Below are 20,676 nucleotides of genomic sequence, written 5' to 3'. Positions count from 1 at the left end.
GCAAAAGTCTTTTCTCTTCCTAAGATTTATATTTAATTATAACTAAGTAAAATATCACATATTTAACCTCTACATACCATGAAGGTAGTGATTTAATTGTTATCGATAGTATATAGATTTATTGCGTCAATAGAAAACAATATTCATATGAAATGAACTCTTAGCATACAAAAATTTATCAACAATCAAATACTATCAAATAAAGTTTTCCACAACCTTCTAAACCTAAACATGTTTATTAGGAAATCAATTATTTGACTAAGAAATGACGAAGGAAAATGAAAGAAAGATAATAACCAAAAAAATCCTTGAAAAATTAAAGAGTGCTCAAGTAAAGGATTATCAATAGATAAAATGGCTGATGTCAAACTTTCAACTTGAGCTGATGTAAGAAAGAAGAATAATTAGAGAAAATAAGTACAAAATTCAGAATAGCTATACCTTTTCCTTCCAAACATGCTTGGAACCTCATCTGACATTATTGATAAGTTGAGATTCTAGTAACTTGTAATGGTATAGGAACAAAGATAGGTGAGGGCAGAGAGATTGTTGAAGTATGATGAGTTTATAAGGATGGGGAAAGAGAAGGAGCGAAGGAAAAAAATGAGAATAACTAGAAACTACGAGATAGGTGGTCTATATATAGTAAATATGATGTTTGTTTCTATACAAGGCGATTATCTCGTAACGCACGCAAAAAAAGTTTTTCGTGTGTATTTTCTACTAGATTTTCTAAGATATGCAATATTTCTTAAGATACGAGATTCTCTAGAATATTCGTTCCTCAGCCAAGTTACATAATTTGCTAACGACAATATACGCAATAAGAAAAATATCATTGTATAGTGCAAATTTAAAGTTTACCCTATAGTTAAAATTAATTTTAACTTATCATTTATGGCCGACATTTAACTCCTTATAGTTGGCACCATATTCCAACTATTAGATTTTTGTTCTATAACTAATAATGCAAATATTGGGATCATTTTAGTTTATTGGCACTAATTTATCATGTTCGTCCTATGATTTGAATAGTTTACTATTTAATTTTAATGATAACAAATAAATATGGGAGTTATATTACTTTGATGATAATAATAAGCTATATTAGGAGAGAGCATAGAGATTGTGGAAGTATGAGGAGTTTATAAGGATAGGGAAGGGAAAGAAGAAGAAGAAAAAAAAATGATAATAATTACAAATTATGAGATAGGTGGTCTACTTGTAGCAAATATAATGTTTGTTTCTATACAAGGCAATTATCTCGTAATGCATTTTGAAAAAGTTTTTCATGTGTATTTCCTACTAGATTATCTAAGATATACAAGATTCTCTAGGAAATTCATTTCTTAGTCAAATTATATAATTTGCTAACAACAACATACACAATAAGAAAAATATCATTGTATAGTGCAAATTTAAAGTTTACCCTATAGAGAATTGAGCATTTAACTCTCTATAGTCGGCACTATAGCAATTTAATATAGCTTTAGCCTAAAGAAGAGGAGCCAACCCATTATGACTCAATTTATGGGTCTAGTTATTTTACTTATGAATTGTAACAATTTATGAGTTTGTTGTTGAAAATAAGGTGCTCAGGCTGAGGCATTCGGACACCCATTCTTGGTGTTTGAATGCCCTAACTAGTCAAGGAACTCTTGTCTCAGGCTTGAACGTCTGAATGCCCTAGCTTGAGAGCTAGAAATGAGTTAGGTGTTCGCATGCCGAAAGAGGACGTTCAAATGCCTGATGCCAACACCATTCAGTGTTAGGGTAAATTTGAATTTTTTTTGAATTATTGGCTAGCATCTAAATATGTGAAAGATAACCATTTTTGATTTCGTCGAATACTTAGAATTGATTGAATCATAAGCTTTGAGCCAACTTATTCCATCATCCATCTTCCCCTCAATACCCATGCTGAATTCCTTCCCACGAGCGAGGAACCACCTCCACCATTTTTCCCTCCTTACTCTAGCGAGCCTCCCTTCGGTCTGTCGCCCCACACTCTTTCATCATCTACAACCCTACTCGAGACCTAACCCTCCATTGCCCTCTCAATCTAGTTGACCTAGCCATCTCTTCATTAATCCTACGTTTCGTAAAACTACCCCCATAATTTTTCCAAAATATCTTCATTCCTGTAAATCTATCTAAATTAAGCCTCCACCACCCTAAGTGTCATGTCGTCACCACCATCACAACTTCCATTGTGATCTCCTCTTTCATTTGAGCCATTCCATCTTCTATCTACTTATATAAAGTAGATCAATCCCCTACCAATAGCCATATCTAAGCTTATATATTCTTCCCCTCACACCAGCTCGTACCAATTTGGAATTGGGTTATAACAAGTTGTCAACCATCACCATTCGCCGTCCGCCACCCTCCGATGACAGCCGCAACATCAAATATTTATCGTTATACTCCGTTCTGATCTTGCTCCACTATTTTAACCATAACTTTCCATCCGAATCTCTAACTGACTTTATTCTAAGATCATTAGATCCAAAACTTTTGAGGTTACTACCCGTCAAAATATCAGAATCATCTTACGAACGAACCATTCTAGATTTGGTTCATAACAAGGTATAAGATCACAAAGTGAGATATAGCAAAAGATAAAATAATATTCTACTAGACAAAAAGATATGCCACATCAAATCTGACTGTCCCTAGTTAAAGAAGTTAATGAGCACAAAAAGAAAGTCCCTTTAGCTACCTAGAGGCAAAAGTGATTCAATTAGCCCATATAAAGTAAAACGATAATGAGCTTGCAAATCTTTACATTATCGCAGAATAAGATAATAAGGTTTGTAAGACAATTACTAAATAATAGTTTTTATATGATGAATTATAAAATGCTTTTAAAGTTGTTTATTCTCTTTCTCATGAAAATGAACATTGAAAGATGAAAAATGATATTTTGAAAAATAAAATTAAAAGAACTATCTTTAAATAATTTTAAGCATGAAAGATTTTTTAAAAGAAGTTGTTGTGCAAAGAAACGAAAAATTTCAAAACTTAATTTGGAAGACAGATATATTATTTTAATAAGATTAATATTGATTATGATTATTCTCAAAATCAAAAGTTTTACATAACTTATTTCTAAAGACAAGTTCTCAAGTTATCGTCATATTATTTATCATTATTGTATAAAAATGGTCATTTATATTATTTATATCATATTAGAATAATACTTATGTTGGAACTAAAATTATTTGGCTTCCTAAAAATCCCCTCATGCTAGATTTAGATTCCAAAAAAAAGAAAAAAAACTTATGTAATTTTAGAACAATCTAAACTTGGACTCAAGAGAGTTTATGTGCTAGATTATAATGAGTATTTTTCTTGTTTGTAGGTATGTTTAAAATTCAAAGACATGAATGATAGATGGTTTTGAGATAGTGAATGCTTAAGAGAGAAAAATTAAAGTTCGCCAACATTGCCACCCAAAAATAGAAGAGCTTGTTAGGTTTGGAGACAATAGTAAAAGAAAAATTACTAGTGTTGATAGCATCGATAAAAATACTTCTCCTATTATTAATATAAATTTACTTATTGAAGGTTTGAAATCTAATCTTTTAAGCATCATTAACTATGTGATAAATGAAATGAAATTATATTTAAGCACTCTTATTGTACTATAGAAAATGTTAAAGATAGTAATACTTCCTTTACTATGTATATCTATGAAATATTTACACTGTTGATCTTAAAAATATTTTTTTCTTTTAATGTCAAATATTTTTCGGTTATACTAATAATGCGTTCTTATTGCATAAAAGACTTGCTACAAATTTGATTATAAAAAGAGAGATAGTTATTAGTTATCTGTAAATCAAATTTGAAAAAAAAATAAACTTTATGTTGCATGCCAAAAAGAAAAAGAAACAAAAACATCTTTTAAAGCTAACAATGTAGTTGATACTACTAGACCTCTACAATATTGCATATGGATCTAATTAGTCCTACAAGGCTATTTATCTTGGTGGAAATGATATGTATATGCTATCATTAGTGATTTTTCTAAATTTACTAGAGCTTTTTTATTGCTCATAAAAATAAAGCTTTTTGTATTTTTTTTATAAAACTTTGTAGATAAATTCAAAATGAAAAAGACTTTGTCACATTTTTAGTATTAGAGGTGATTATGATAGAGAATTTGAAAACAAGAATATTAAATTTTTTTTACAATAAACATAAATAGATCTTAACTTTTTGTCTCCTAAAAACACCTCAATAGAATAGTATAATTGAGAGGAAAATAAAAATTTGGAAGAGTGGCTAGAACCATGCAAGCTTTGTGAGAATGCAATTCTTCAAAAATATTTTTGGCCTGAAGTAGCTAACACTACTTGTAATATTATAAATCGAATTATGATGATATCTATTCTCAGAAAAGAAATTTCTGATGTTTGAAATGAAGAAAACTATATATTAGTTATTTTCATATACGGTTGTTATGTTACATTTAATATAATAATAAAGATATTTTGTATTTGATACCAAATCAAATAAAGCTATTTTTTAAAAATATTTTACATCTAGTAAAAGATATAGAGTTTTCAATAAAAAAAACACTTATAGTGAAAAAATTTATATATATTGTATTTGAAGAGCATAATAATGCATCTCACAAGAATATTTCAATTGAGCTGATAACTAAGTAAGATCAAGAATGAATAATCATTCAACATAGAAAAAATAATCTATAAGTGAAAATCCACCGGTGAAAGGCTCAAATTAATCAAAGAAATGATGGAGCTAACTCAAGTTTTACCACAAAATAGAGGTAGGCTCACAATCATAAAAAAAAATTAATTATTAATAATTCTTTCAAAGATATAAAGGTTCGCTCTTCACTTGGTAATTTATGGCAATTTTGTTTGTCCCTTTCAAATAAAGCCAAAATATTTTTTTTTAAGAAGTCAAAAATTGCCTAAAATTAGATTTTGACTATGCACGAAGAGCTTAATTAATTTGAAAACAAGTTTGTACCTTAGTACCTAAACTAAATGATTATTTTATAACTAATACTAAATGGGGGTTCTAGAAATAAAATAAATGAATCTGGTGTAGTAATTAGAAATAAATCTAAATTAAAATCATAAAGTAAAACATCACTTCAATATTATACTATTCATAGACTATAGAGAGTTCACTTGTGTAACACCCATTTCTAGTTAACTTGCTCCAATTGTGTTTCGGGATCATCTACATATGGTAATAGATCTACCATGATAATAAAAGTGATAGAAGCATAAGCACAAACATACTTGAAACTGATTAATTAAATAATACGCGGACATTCCTTATAGGTTTGGGTAAGAATTCTTACATTTATTTCTCTGGTAAATTTATATATTAATAATAATAGTCTAACACATTATTAAGAGTTATTAATATAATTATCATCATATTTACTATTCTATTAATTATTGTCAATTTAAAGTAAATATGATAGACAACCAATTAACTTACTTTATTGAATATTAAAGCATATTGAATATGATACTAATATCAAGTTAGAACTAATTCCCCCATTATAAACAATTAGTAGAGATTCTCACTGACCATAGTCATATTAATTAATATTAATTTATAACAAAAATATTGTAATCAGTAAAGCTACCTGATGATTAATATTTAAGGGCTTAAATTGATATGAATAATTAAATAAAATGACTAAAGTAAATTAACACAATCTAGAGAACAATTAATTTACTGGGACCATCTCAAGCCCTAAAACAATAGGTTGGGCTGCAATCACCTCAAAGACAACAGCACCATCTTATTAAGTTGGGCCCAAGGCCCAAATCAACCAAGGCTATCACTTGGGCTGGGCCATAGCCAACCTAAGCCAAACTTGATTTGGACCACAATCGGCCTAAGCCACCAATTGAGTTGGCATGCACCCAACCCAACCCCACAACCCTACCTCCTTTCCTCTCTCTCGATAGGAAACCAATCAAGAGAGAGGAAGGAGGTGGTTATCGACATCTAGCAATTTTTGCCACCAACATTCCCAATTAGTGATAACAAATCAATCCCGATAGCCACAATCTCCCTCCAAAGGAGGAGAATGGTTGGGTGAGGTGGTCGACGACACTCAAAGCCGAATCTATGACTGACGTCCAAGAGAAATATCTACCCAACAGACTTAGGCCACGAGAGCACTAAAGAGCAATAGCAACAGTTCATCTTGAGAATGACAGAGTTCCCAACCAGATGAGGAGTAAAGACAAATAATGGTGGTAGCCAGATTCACCCTCGAAATTTTGCAAAAAGAGGCCAATTAGTGTGACCTCTACCAAGGCCAGAAGGAACGAAGAGCTGCAATCGAGAGAGAGCCTCACAAGGTGAAGCTCCTACAAACAACTAGAGAGAGAAAGAGAGAGAGAGAGAGGTCTCTTCAAATTACTAAATAAAATTAAATAAAGAAGGAAATAGAGGACTCATCCACAAACCAATAAGCTGCATTGGTGTGCTCCCATAGCCTGTGCGACAAGAAGCAAAAAGGGGAGGAGAGAAAAGGAAAAAGAAAAGAATGGCAAAATCGAGGGAGGGGTGGGGAGGAATAGGATAGGTGCAATTTTTTTTTTTGTTTGATGTTACAAGCTCCATATGAAATGCCCTCACATTGCTTCTTTTGATTTAGGATATGATGTTTCTCTTTATGGATAAGTTTGAGTAGAGTACATATTTCTAGCTTATCCCATTATTCTACTTGTTGAATTTAACTGTTTTTCCAACCTAGTGATACTTAACCAGAAGCATTTGAGTGAGACAAATAAGAAATATTATTGATTTACTTGCAAAGTAATGTTGAATATTTTCTATCTTCTACAAATCAAGTAAGGTATAAACTTACAATTGACAATTTATAACAGAGCAAGCTTTTCTCTGCTGCTTTTCTAGTAATGGTTAATATATACATAGTGTAAATGATTTGGTATTTTATGTTAGGCACACCAATTGCTTGATTATGTTAGTTTTTTGTGATTGGCAAATTTGTGAGAAAACAAAGTTTTTTATAATGTAAATTCTTTAGATTTGTTGTAAAGATCAATAGCACAATCTCTTCCTATTTAGAAATCAAAATTAGAACTATTTTAGTTTGAAGAATAGTGTTGTAGGAATTTTATTCAAAATCCGTTAGAAACAAGATTTAAATCCATTCGAACATAATTTTTAGAGAGCTCACTTAATCCAACGTGGAAAAGGTGTTCAAACGAGATTTTTCAAATAACATATATTTTCAACATGAGAAGGGCGTTCGAATGAGGTTTAACTCGTTCGAACGGAACGCTAGTTGTCTCTAAATTAAGGCTTTTTGAGAGCCTATCTTTTGGGACAATAAAAATTTTTTTGATAAAAATAAGTGGCATTCCTAGAGACTATTGAAAATATTTGAGAGAGCAAAAATAGAAGAGTTAGAAGAGCTAAACAGTGAGATTTTTATGCTATATTTTGATAGAGTTCTACTAGATTCAAAATTGTATTATCCATTGCCTTACAGGTTACAAAGGCAAGTCTTCAATCTTGAGTATTGAGTATCAAGCACGAGAAGTGGTATATTGAGGGAGAGTCAAGGAAATCACTTCGAAGATAGTTGTGGGTAACAATGAATAGTTTGTAAGTATTTTATAACTGTTGATTATTTAATACTTAGTTTGATAGGAAGAAGGGATAAGTAGTTTTTTTTTTTCACTTTTGTTGGATAAGGGTTTTTTTCCACATTATAAATATGGTGTCTACGTGTGCTCTTGATTTCATTAAGATAACATCTTCTAACAAGTAATTAAATATTTGCATATTGTTTGACTCAATGACTCCAATAAATTTTGTTTATTGCAGATGACTGTGCTTACCAATTATCTTACACTGATACCCATATCTAAGTTTCTTTTTACCATAATGAATATTTGTCATTGCTTTACTTATCCGGTTATTCTTTTCCAAATAGCACTTTGCACTAGTACATAGTATATATATGTCAATTATCTTGTCACATTTGATTTGTCGCAATTACTATAACTCATGAATTAGGACATTTTATCCATCTAATTCTCTTTCTTTTTCTTTTTTCTATAGGAGATCCTGCATTCAGGTTTTTAGCATAGTTATTTTCTTCATAGTTATCATTATCTCTGATAAAAATCTCAATATCATATTATAACAATGTACATGAAAAATATACAGTAATGTTTCTTTATTAGCCATGTTACTGAATTTAAGTTGGTTGGTCGGCCAATCATTTGTCTATATATTAGCAATGTTAATGCATACAATTCTTATAAATGTCCAAGTGCTTGTAATGCGTGAGTTTATGTATGTAAAGATAGCAAACCTTTTTTATATCCTTTTCTTTGTAGGTTGAGCACATAAATTGAAGATAATGACATCTTCTGTCTTTAGACGTTTTATTCCATCCATTATTCTGATTATTCTATTTATCCCTATCATTTTGAGAAACAATTGAATTAATTAACTGCTCTGAGTGGAGAAAGTCTTACTAAGATTAGCCCTAAAAATAGATACCATAAGGCAAGAAATGTCTCTTCCTAAGTGCAACCGAAGCCTATAAAACTGAAGCAGTTTCTTAGAGTAAATATAAAAATAGGAAAAAAATAGAAAACAAAAGAGTGAAGGCATTCCTGATCAAACAAGCAACGAAACAAAGTGTATTATGCACGCTTTTAAATCTATTGACGAGCAACAAGAAGTCGAGCTCCCTTTGGAGGTGAAGATGCTACACAAAATGAGTAGTTAAGTAATGCTCATGCTGCTAAACTTAAATTAAAGTATATTACGTATTTAACAAAAATCAATAATATACTTATATATATATATATTTATGCTGACATTTTAAACATATGCATATATATATATATATATATATATATATAGAGAGAGAGAGAGAGAGAGAGAGAGAGAGAGAGAGAGAGAGAGAGAGAGAGAGAGAGGGGTTCACCAGGGTTTAGGGCTACTTGGCCTATTTCCCTTATGTGGAAAGGTGGGCATTTTCTTTTGTTCTTTGTTCACTTGATTAATGGGCTAAGAAAGTGAGCTTTCTCATTTCTACTACTCCTTTATAATGTATCAAGCTGCATGCATGCAAGCTCATAAACTTGTCTACTTCTTCCTCGTTTCTCTTCTTACCCTGCGAAGTCATGCATAATGTGAGATCCCATCAAGTTCCTGTATGGAAGGACTTGTGCCTTTCCATGATCTGCAACGGAGAACTGCATCGGCTGGCTACCACCGCCGTCGAAGAGGGGATGTTCAGATGCCGGCGTGAACGATAAGCTCATGCCGCCGCCGCTGTGATGTTGTAGACCTAAAGTTAATGAGATGCTTCCTCCTAAGCTCTGCCCACCATATTTGTTGTAGGATGAGAAGTCTAGCTCAGCTATGTTGAAGTCGCTGGATCCCGACAAGCGCTGGTGGCTGCCGTCGACGACGGAGGAAAGCGAGTCAGAGCCGACGAGATGCTGCTTGGGTGGTAGCTTCTTGTCAATGCTAGGGTTAGGGTTTTCATTGGTGCTGTCTTGAGGTTCCCCTTCTTCTTTCATCTCTTTCATGTACATCTCCTCTACCATTGGCTTCCACAGCCTCACTCTTGCATTGATGAACCAATTGGAGACCTGTACATGTTAGCAAATTAATTAACCATGTACATAATATTAATTTTCTCTTTATATAATTGAACTATTCCACTTGTTAGATATATGAGAAGATGATATGCACATCATAGCATATAGAGCTAATTTATATGAATTGAAGTAAAGTACGTACCTGGCTTCTTGAGAGTCCGGTTTGCCGAGATAAGATATGTTTATCGACATCGGTCGGGTACCTGTTGCAAGAAATGGTTACTTAATCATGGTAATAGTCTTAACTTCTCTTAATGATTTAGTTTAACTGTAAATAACTCAACAATAATTTTTCTTTTAATCATAGTAAAAATGGTCATATATGCTTCACCTTAATTCCAATATCTAACATACATTTCACTACACTAAAACGAGCAACTGATCAAATTAGGTTGATAAAAATAAAATAACATATGTATGTTTTACCTAATGTAGTTTTGTAAACATGTAGATTTGATATCTTGTTCAATACTTAAGAGAGAGAGAGAGAGAGAGAGAGAGAGAGAGAGAGAGAGAGGGTTACGGGTTAAGGAAGTGCTCAAAGAGCCAAGCTCTGAGAATTGAGACGGCGCGGCCCGGGAGGCTCCTCTGCGGCCGGCAAGGTTGGTTCTCCATTAGATATCCCTGCTGAAATCCTTTCTCCTTCTGCAAGAACCGATCGAGCACCTTGAGCCTTGGCGTCTCGCCTCTCGCCGCCCCGATTGCAGCAGCAACCGTGTCCTTCTCCTCCATGACCTTCTTGCTCGCTCGAATCTGGCCTATTATCGCATCCCTCAGGCGTCGAAAGTGCCTCGACATAGCCCTCGACGCCAGCTTTGAGTAGATCGTCGCCGCTCCTCCTCCCGCCAAAGCATCAAATGACCACATCACCGCCTGCATTTGGTCACTGTATTTTTTGTATCTTCTATCCACCTACAAATTTATCGGTGTATATCAACATATAAGATAGTTTCTACTTTCACACAAGTAGAAGTAATTAATTAAACAAAAGAGCTAATAATAGTGACATTAATCTTAGAGATAGAGGAGGGGGAAAAAAAATCATGCATGGTGGGTTCCATTTAATGGGAAAAACAAAGAATACTAAGTGGAAAGTACTCCCAAAACTACCAAACCGATCAACTTTAATCATGCAAGTGAATGAAAGAAATGAAATTATTGACCTCTTGTAGCATGGAAACCAGCTTCTCTTTTCTCTTGTGAAGTTCCAAAAGATCCATGGAGTATAGAGACTGGCACAGTGGATTGGAAGAAGACTGACTTGCCCTTTTCCTTGAACTGCTCTGATCACCATCCAAACTACAAAACTCATTCAAGAGCTCCCTCGCCGGAGTGAAGTACTTGAAGTTGCACAACTGGAAGGGCTGGTGCTGTTGGTAGGGGTTCGTCGTCACCGCCGATACGAGCGTTGAATTCTTGTTCGACGACTCGGTGAGATCTCGCGGGAAGAAGCCTCCCCAAAGGTTGGAGCTTTGTTGCTTGGGGATGGAGGGGATTCCAAACATGTCCACCGTAGATTGGAGGCCAAAGAGCTCGTGGTTGAGCTCAAATCCGTGCATCTCCGAGTTGCCGGCGGAGGAGAATTCGACGTAGTTGGACCCATGGGCCATCATGAAGATCACAACGTACCTTTTAGTTTCTAGTCTTAATTATTTCACCCAAAAAAGAAGGTCATAGGGGGAGAGAGAGAGAGAGAGAGAGAGAGAGAGATCATAAACTATAGATGAAAGGCATGATCTTGCTCGCTAAATCTCCCCTTATAGAAGTCCCCTAGACTTAAATATTTCAAAACTTCTATATTTCTTTCTCCTCTTTGGTATAAACGAAGAATACGAACTTGGATTTGCAGCAAGTGCTTGCTTCCTTTCTTCCCAACTTTTTCTCAGATAGGCTTCCGGTGGAGATTCTAAGCAGGCATGGAAAGAAATGGATTGGACCTTAGAAGATCTTATGTCGCGTGAACTCCTTTACTGCTACTACTACATCTGAGAGAGAGAGAGAGAGAGAGAGAGAGAGAGAGAGTACAAAATATTCCCAAAAATGGAGCTGGACCATTAGAACCGAACAAGGAGGAGATGTGGTCCTAATTTTCTCAACTAATCCCCATTAAAGAGTGAACTAAAGGAGACTAGTCCACAGGGGACCGCAGTCCCCCCCCCCCCCCCCCCCCCCCGCCCCCTCTCTCTCTCACACACACACACACATGACACAACCTTGTTAGATATTTTCTATGTTGCCAAACTTGACTTATTCTCACTTTTCTATCCTCTTGACAATTTAGTTTAACTATATGTGTTTCTATTTGTTAAACCTAATTTGGTGTGTAGCTGTTTCAAATAGAACTAGTCATGAAAGAGAAAAGACCGTTATAACCCAATGATCGGATGCCTATCGGCCCATAGCAGAGGTCATACGGATTGAATCCTCTTTATACATTGGAGTTGATCTTTGGTAGATTTATTAGAGGAGGATCGATGCTTGGTCTAATCTATGATTACTCTACAGACTTATTATCTAGTAAAAATTATTAGAGAATTTCTATTGAATTTCCTATCGTCAACGTATTTGTGATGTCACACCTCGCATTTTGAATACCTAAATCACATCGTAGCTATATTTTACAAACTATTAGCAAAACACATCTTTGATGGTTTGAGGGGGAAATTCAAACTAATAATGAGGCAAACAATCTCTAGCTAACTGCGAGATTTAGGTGATAGAAGAAGAAGATAATGACATATTAGGTATTTTTTTATAGACAGACATGTTAATCTTAATAGAATATTCCTTCAGTTTTGTCACCTATATAGATGATGTTAACGTTGTAACACAATGTAGGGTGCATTCTACAAATATTTTTTTAAAAGATATTAAAAATGTAGAGTACAAAACAAAAAACATTAAAAGACAGTGCTAAATAGGAATTTCCTTTCCTTTCTTTTGTGTTAAATTTTACTTTATATTCATGTTAGCAGACATGGAAAAAAAAAACAAATTGCCTATCAAAAATCTCTCCAAAAGATAATATAATGACTTTAAATCATCAAAAAAACAAAGAAAAAAGAAGATGCTCTATGATTAATTCTTAAGTTCTTATATACTTTCTCCAATAATAGCCCAAACGGTTCATCAAAACTTTACAAAACCTGTTCTGAAAAATTAGATATTTGCCAGTGCGTTTGAACCAGTTTTAGTGCATTTGAATGCCCCTCATGAAAGCTCATGTTATTCTCTCTTCTAGGAAATTAACACCATAGATTAAAAATTTTGACATTGAAATTAATTTTCTATTTTAATTTTCTTCATCAAATATCCTATAACTTATGTTAAAATTCATACATAAAATTTAAATAAGTTTCATGAATAAAATTCTTTTTGAAATATAAAACTCATACGTAGAAGCGCTATCCGAGAGCTTCTCGTGGTCAGTTGTGTATAATTTTTTTTATATTGAGTTATACAAGTGGGCAACATACTTAGATAAAGATTGATTTATCTGGGATAATCTTTGAATCATTGAACTCTATATTTTGTATAGTAAGATTTATTATTGTCCCGTAATTTTCTTCTAGTAAAGAATTTGTTATCTATATCTTTATGCATGAATTTTATAGTCTTTTATTTATTATTTATAATCTTACACAAAGTGCAAACGTTTACCAACTTTCGACCACTGATCTTAAAAGAGTTACCAAGTCATTTTATAGAGACGATAGAGAGAGAGATGTCCTTTATGTGGTCCGGTCACTATGTGGACTCAAATAACCACATATCCTAATCAAATTATGGTAGTTAGGAGGCCTTAATCCTTCCACGTTCTAACCTTAACAAAAGTTTAATTCCCATCATTTGGTTCACTTTTTGTTAAGGATGTTGCAATGGATAAAAAGGACAGAAAATTAAACATCTAAGCCCAAAGATTCTTCCTCCATGGGTCCCAAGCTTGGAGGTTGATGTGAATGATTACCTAAAGATAATGCTCCATTTGTGATCCAACCATTAGCTACAAGGATTGAATAATTAACGCCCTTCTAGATCAAAACATGATATGTTGGACTTGGAAATGTGATCAAGAAGTAAAAAAAGTAGGAAGAATTTTATATTTCTTGAAAAGATAATGTTCTAAATTGCTTTAATATAGATTTTGTTGCAATCTGAATATATATATATATATATATATATATATATATATATATATCTTACAAGGTTTTTATAGTTAAATTAGCAAATTTTCAACACACACCATGCACAATCAGAGAGATTAAGGTGATATACCTTAATATATTCTTTTATTGATCATAGGTTCGTAGGCTATAAGGCAAGATATAGGGGCTAACCATCCTTGATATATATGTTGAATAACTGAGCTAATTGTCCTAAGAAAAGGGTCACAATGAGTTTAAATCATGCTCTTTTATAGTTTGGCAAAACTCAATTATTAAACTATAGTGATACCTTGTGATACACGAAGAGTTGATCAGGAGATAGGTATGCCTAACGGCTTTATGACTTTATCATGACGATGATGTTAGGTCAAACACATCTTTCATATGCAAGATGACTAAATTCACAAATCAATCCACGAGACACAAGATAGTTTGAATGGAATCTAGTCTAAAGAACATTTGGATCTTGGATTGGACTTCCACGGTAATTTAGATTATTACACAGATTTCACACCACAAGTTTGGAACTTTGGATGTTGAGAATGAGCAACGTACAACGTCGTCTAAGGTGAAGATTCTTTTTTAAGATTTGAAAGTGATGCTATGATTATTGCTAGAGGTGCTATTTGGGAAAGCATGCTCACTCTCTCTTCTAGGGCAATTGGGTCGAGTTAGTCGGGTTTGAGTTCAGATCATATCATGATAATACAAATACGAAAATAACCCGTTTATTAAATAGGTCAGAATTTCTAAATATGAACGCCATAGTTCACATGGGTTATAAATGAGTTATTCAAATTTATACAAATTATTCGAGTTATAAACAAGATTTTTTGGTTTTATAAATGATTCTTTCGGGGTTATAAATAAATTTTTTGTGTTATAAACATGCTAGTTAGGTTATAAATGGATTAAATAGGTTGAGGTAGTAAATACAAACATGACTTGTTTAATAATCGTGTTAGACAAGTTGATCTAATTATGATTCGAACTCTATTAGCCCTTCTAAACTATTATTGTTTTCCACATATACATTATAATTTTTTTTTTACTATATAGACCTCCTGCCCTAGGAAAATTCATACTTTAGAGAGTCTATCTAGTTATTCTTTTTCTTAGATGAGAGATCTATGTGGATATTTTTTTTTATTAATTCAAGAGTTCTATATAGATAATAAAAAGATATTTAAGACAGTATATAGAGAGGAAAACTAGCTAATAGGGTTTATATATAGGCTCTTACTAATAGTTTGAGTTGGGTTTTGAGACTCGTCGGAAACCCTATTCCACTTATAGCAGAAATAAAATCTTAGGAAAATTTATCAAAAACACCACTATATTTTGATTTCGTTGTTATCACTCTAATATACAAATATTTATTATTATTCGGCCATATTTTAATCTAAACACCTTAACATTAATTTCTCAAACGACATCAACCATATAGTCCTAGATTAACTAATTATAAATGCAAAATAACCTTAATTCTTTTTGAACCTCACCATGTTCCTTTATTATCCAAGAAATTATGAAATATTTACTATTCCATCGAAAATTTTTTAGGCAATAAAAAGCAACATATGGGATCAGATGATAATAAATTAAGGTGTTTTTAGTCAGTTTCTCTCTAATAGATTCTTGTTAGGTATTAGATATTCCATATTGGTACGCACTGACATTAACAGCACAAAATTTGATAGAGACACAACAACTAAATCTAGAGTAATTTTCTTTACTAGATTTCTTTCTTTATCCTTTTATAAATCACAAATCACAACACTAAATTAAAGTTTGTAAATCTGAAGTAAATCAAATCAAATTAAAATTTTTAAATCCAAAGGAAATTTCTTTACTCTTTTGCAAATTTTTAGTAAAATTAATTTGTAAATCTAAAGTAAAGTTCCTAACAAAGGCTCCAATAATGAGGTTCCAAGTTCCAAATTCTAAGTGAAGATTTGGGCCTAGATTTCACTGACCATTGACTAGGCCCAAGTTAGGTCCATTTACAACTCTCAATTTTAGGGATTTTTAATTGACATTGAAACCTTTCCAAATATCATAATTGTTATTGTGCTCTGGGATTTTTGTAATTTAATTATAATTATTCTTTTTAATTTGCAATAATAGATTTTGATGGGCGTTTGGAAATTGTGTGCACTTAATTATAACAAAATATGTATATATTCAGTTTTATTTATTAAGTCGAAAGACTAAATTCAATTAAATTGCAAAGCCTCGTGCACTCTTCAAAATATCATAATTATCAAAATAAAAAAAATATATCATTACGTCGATTAAATCTGATTGATTACGATTAAAGCCAAACTTAAATTATGAAAAAAGGGCTATTTTGTTGTTACATAAATTGAATTTGCTCAAAAGCTATATGATGATATATGGTATCATAGTAGGAGAAGAGGATTTAAACCTTAAAAAAGAAGGGTATTTTAGTTAATTATATGCAATTGTTAACTTAAACAATATTTGCTAGAAATATTTTATAAGCATTCCATTAAAATTAATTAAAATGACAACATTGAAAGAGTAAAAAAATATTTTTAGTTATAATTATGATATTTAAAAAATATAGTAGCAATTGAATATTATAATTCTTTAAAATTAATGAAGAGGATAGTTACTAGATGAGCTTCATAGATCTTTTTATTTTTACTACGATTGCTTGATCTACGTTCAGATCTTTGTGATGCCTTTTAATCTAAACAATGCTCCGTACATCAACATTTTAATCTGTGATAAACGAACTTCATAGATCTCTCTCGAACGAGGTCTTTTTTTTTCTCGAAATGCTACATAAGTACAACATTAAGGAGAACCATTTTTTTGAGATAATGATTTCATTTATTAAAAAATAAATATCTTTAAAAAATCAGTGGACCATTATGTGAATTGCCACAAATAAAATCAATAATACAAGCAATAATTAATTTCTAAATATATTATTTACTATGCAGCTAGTTCTTCTTTATATATATATATATGTTGGATAATTAAAAAGATCTACTAAATTTAAAATTAAAAAGAAATTAAATTTATAATCTTTTTTTATGGATTGACAGTAAAACTGGACCACGGAGTGGCTTTTAGGTAAATAAAGAGAAGGAAAAAGTGAAGGCCCATAATTCGTCACATGGTGAAATAGATGCACCGGTACCCAAACCTGAGGTGAAATCCAAAAAGGACACCCAAGAAGTGACCACAAGACCGACCCAAGGATACGGAAGATATTGTCCATATCTGGAAAGTTCTTAGATGCTGTGGTCCCCGCATCTCGCCGGTGCACCGAAAAGATTAGACGGACGTCGTCGACGTGGGGGCCACGACGACGTGGCCCGAATTTAAAGAAAGGAAAGCGATAGAACAATAGAAGCAACCTGGACCGGAGGAAAGAAAAGAAAAAGAAAACCTCAACGAGCGACCTCTCGGTGCATAACACGTGCACCTTTCTTTTGGTGGGTCCCGCGAGTGAATTATTCGGTCCACTAACTGGGCTTCAATTCTCTGGCCCGGTAGGGACTCCTCTTTCGAGAAGAGGGACAAATTAGAGATTTTTATGGACTATAGCTTTTCTTTATGACATTTTTACGTAATTGCCCCTGAAAGTGTAATAATTTCTTTTTTCATGTATACATCATATTTATACTAGACACAACTGTTATGTTGGGACTTGATATAATGATATGTCTACTTGCTACTGCTACTGCCTTATATATATATATATATATATATATATATATATATATATATACATGGACCCTTCATTCTTTACTTGGTATTGAAATTATTTTACATAGATTAAGCATAACAAAAAGATTGTGTTTAGTACTGTATGCACTTAATTCACTGAATTTCCTCTAATAAATATTGTATTTAGTATTAAAATGACTACATACAGATTCTACAATGTTGCTTCTTCTTCTTTTGCTACTGCTTCTTTTTAATCTCTCAATAATTTTTCTATACAAATTTCTATAATTACTATTTAATTAATAAATAAGAGATTAATTAGAGATAATTGTGAGATACTTAAGATTAGTTAAATGATAAAAAAAATATGATTCTGTATGATTATTGCTTGTTTTTATATAAATTATAATGATAAAATATATAATCTGTAATATATAGAAAGTGTATAAAAATAACAACGAAAGTTGTTATTATATTTGCGAAAGTTGTAAATATGTTTTGTTACGGAAGTTGCTTACTTTTCTTCTTCTACTTCTTCTTCTTCTATCTCTTAATTGTTTTCTCTTTTTTTCTATATAAGTCCATTTAATTATTTTTTAATTAATAAAATAAGATATTAATCAGAGATAGTGGCAAGATAATTATGATTAGTTACATAACTAAAAGCATGACTTTTATGATTATAATTTATTTCTATGTAAATTGTGATACTAAAGTATGTAAATTTGGCAATGTATGGAAATTGCAAAAGTTGTTAATATTTTCTTTTTCTATTACTATTTTTTTTCTATTTCTTTTTCTTCTTCTATCTTTAATCATTCATTTTTTTCTTCAATACAAGTCTCTATAATCACTATTTAATTAATAAAGTAAGAGACTAATCGGAGATAATAGCGAGAGTTAAATAGTAAAAATTATGACTATATGATTATTATCTGTTTCTATGTAAATTGTAATGATAAAGTATGTAAATAACAAAAAAACATGACTTTACATGATTATTATTTGTTTCTACATAAATTGTAATAGTAAAATATGTAAATTCTGTAATGTATTAAAAAATAAAATTTGTTATTATATTTGTAAAAGTTGTTAATATATCTTTTTCTTTTTCTTCTTCTGCTTATTCTTCTTATTTTTTCTTATTTCTATTGTTGCTTCTTCTTCTTCTATCCCTTAGTTATTTTCTTTTGTCTTATATCTTAGCTAAATGTTACAATCAGAGTCTATTATAAACCTCTTAGTCCTGCCTAAGAATAGTTTCAAAATCCTCTGGCAGTGAGGTTTCTGTTACGAACCGGCCTAATCCGATCCGCAACGGTTTTGAAACTTAGATCCTAGCTTGATAGCCCTCCAATGGCTAGATAGATGTTAGGGTTAGTTCTTGGTGTGAGGGGGGAGAAATTTTAGTGGAAGAGGGGGAGATAGAGGCTGGAAGAGGCCGACCAAAGACTTGGGCGGTGGAAGAAGGGAGGTGGGAGAGGGCGCCAATGGCTAGAGTCAAATAGAGAAGGAGATAAGGCTAAAACCAATTCCAATTATCATCAACACCATTACTCTTATGCAACTCTAATTAGGGTTTCCTTCACATATATATATAGGCTCACCCTGAGAACTCCTTAATTAACATAAAAACACTTCAAATAACCATAACAATCCCTAACAAATCAACTAATCCAGTCTTCCTTATCTTCTCGGATTAAACTTTCGTTTCTTCATAGATAGATTCCGAATCTGGAGGTTGGTGATGTTATTCAACTAGTTTAATATTATTTGGATATGTGTAGAATATTCTGCGAATATTTTCCCCAAACTGCGCAGAGTTGAATTTAGCTAATTAAATAAAATCCCAACCTGCTAAGACTTTAACTAAACCAAATAACCAAATAAGATAATTAGACTCAATCCATTGAGCCTAATATCCCTTTAATGTGATCCGATCTAACCTGCTTCGCATCAGTTTCATAGCCCCATCTTACACAATTAACAAATTTTCCTCCCATATATACTCATCCAATCAGCATCTCTATTCGTCTCTCTAAAAGTGTGGCTAAACTCCACGCTATTGAACTCACTCATCAAATCCCAACAATCAACTATAATCCCCCTAATTCTCCAAGGAATTGTTGACTCGCCATTTAGTATCTTCACCAGTTCCACTACATCTGACTCCACAATGATATTCGCCCCACTACCTTGGCCTTTTTGAAGTCCCAATAATATTACTCGGGCTTCGCTACAAAGAGGAGATTCCTTCTCTGTGTCTTTGATAGTTATTATAATTAACTGTCCATCAGCATTTCTAATAACAACACCGGTTTCGCCTTGGTACTCATTCTCAGCATAGGCCCCATCAACATTAATCTTGATCCACCCTGCTTGCAGTGGCACCCACCTTATGTCCCTTGTTTTCTTGCTAGGCTATCGTCGAAGATGTCCATGCTCTCCATACTCTGTAGTCAGCTGCATCGTCTGTACTGCTATGACTTCCGAACTCACCTTACTTTCTTCGGATATTCTCTCATTCCTTGTCTTTGAAATAGTCCAGATGGTTATTGCGATTGTAGCTTTAACTAAGGTGTCCTCCTTGTTAGCTATCTAGTTAGTATTAATCTAGTCATTATCAAGTCGCCCATAGAGATTACACTTGACTTTAGAAGAAGAAGAAAAAGAAAGAGAAGAAAAAGAAGAGGAGGAAATGCGTATGAATCCTCTCTCTCGCATTTGTTTCATTAGCATTTAATGATTACTAAACGACAGAAGGACAGTTTTGAAAGAAAAAAAAACCTCATATATAATAAAAACTGAAAACAACCCTAATTACTAAAACGGAACCAAGAAATTTTTTTAATCATCGTAGCGTTATTTTCTCTCTCTCTCTCTATCTCTCTTTGATTGCACTATTATAATCTCCCCCAAAATATTATCTAAGAAAAAGCATGAAATATTGAGAGGAGAGGATGATGTATACCCGTATTCAACTGCTTTCCTCGTGGAAAACATTGAAAATGACTCAAGTATAAAGCGAGCACACTTTTGTTGCAATTTGCTCTTCCACTAGGGTTGGATTTTGATGCGAAAATGGCCCTTATTATTCGAGGGGCAAATGTGTAATTAACAATGAAAATACGCATGAGGTGCAG

The 20,676-nt window shown here is 32.5% G+C and overlaps 1 protein-coding gene across 1 annotated transcript; it reads right to left on the bottom strand.

Moving 5' to 3' along the window:
* Positions 1–8,664: 8,664 nt before the first annotated feature.
* Positions 8,665–11,782, bottom strand: LOC140774844 (homeobox protein BEL1 homolog). The gene is made up of 4 exons (XM_073117993.1): positions 10,826–11,782; positions 10,186–10,574; positions 9,805–9,865; positions 8,665–9,653 (listed from the first exon to the last, which is right to left on the bottom strand). The coding sequence occupies exons 1-4, from the start codon at positions 11,273–11,275 to the stop codon at positions 9,165–9,167; spliced, it is 1,389 nt and encodes a 462-aa protein (XP_072974094.1). The 5' UTR covers positions 11,276–11,782; the 3' UTR covers positions 8,665–9,164.
* Positions 11,783–20,676: the final 8,894 nt, after the last annotated feature.

Source organism: Typha angustifolia, chromosome 2 (assembly GCF_048772165.1).
Source record: "Typha angustifolia cultivar Huaian chromosome 2, ASM4877216v1, whole genome shotgun sequence".
Taxonomy (NCBI): domain Eukaryota; kingdom Viridiplantae; phylum Streptophyta; class Magnoliopsida; order Poales; family Typhaceae; genus Typha; species Typha angustifolia.
Note: the sequence above shows the minus strand (reverse complement) of the source record. Positions and strands in the feature narration are given on the sequence as shown.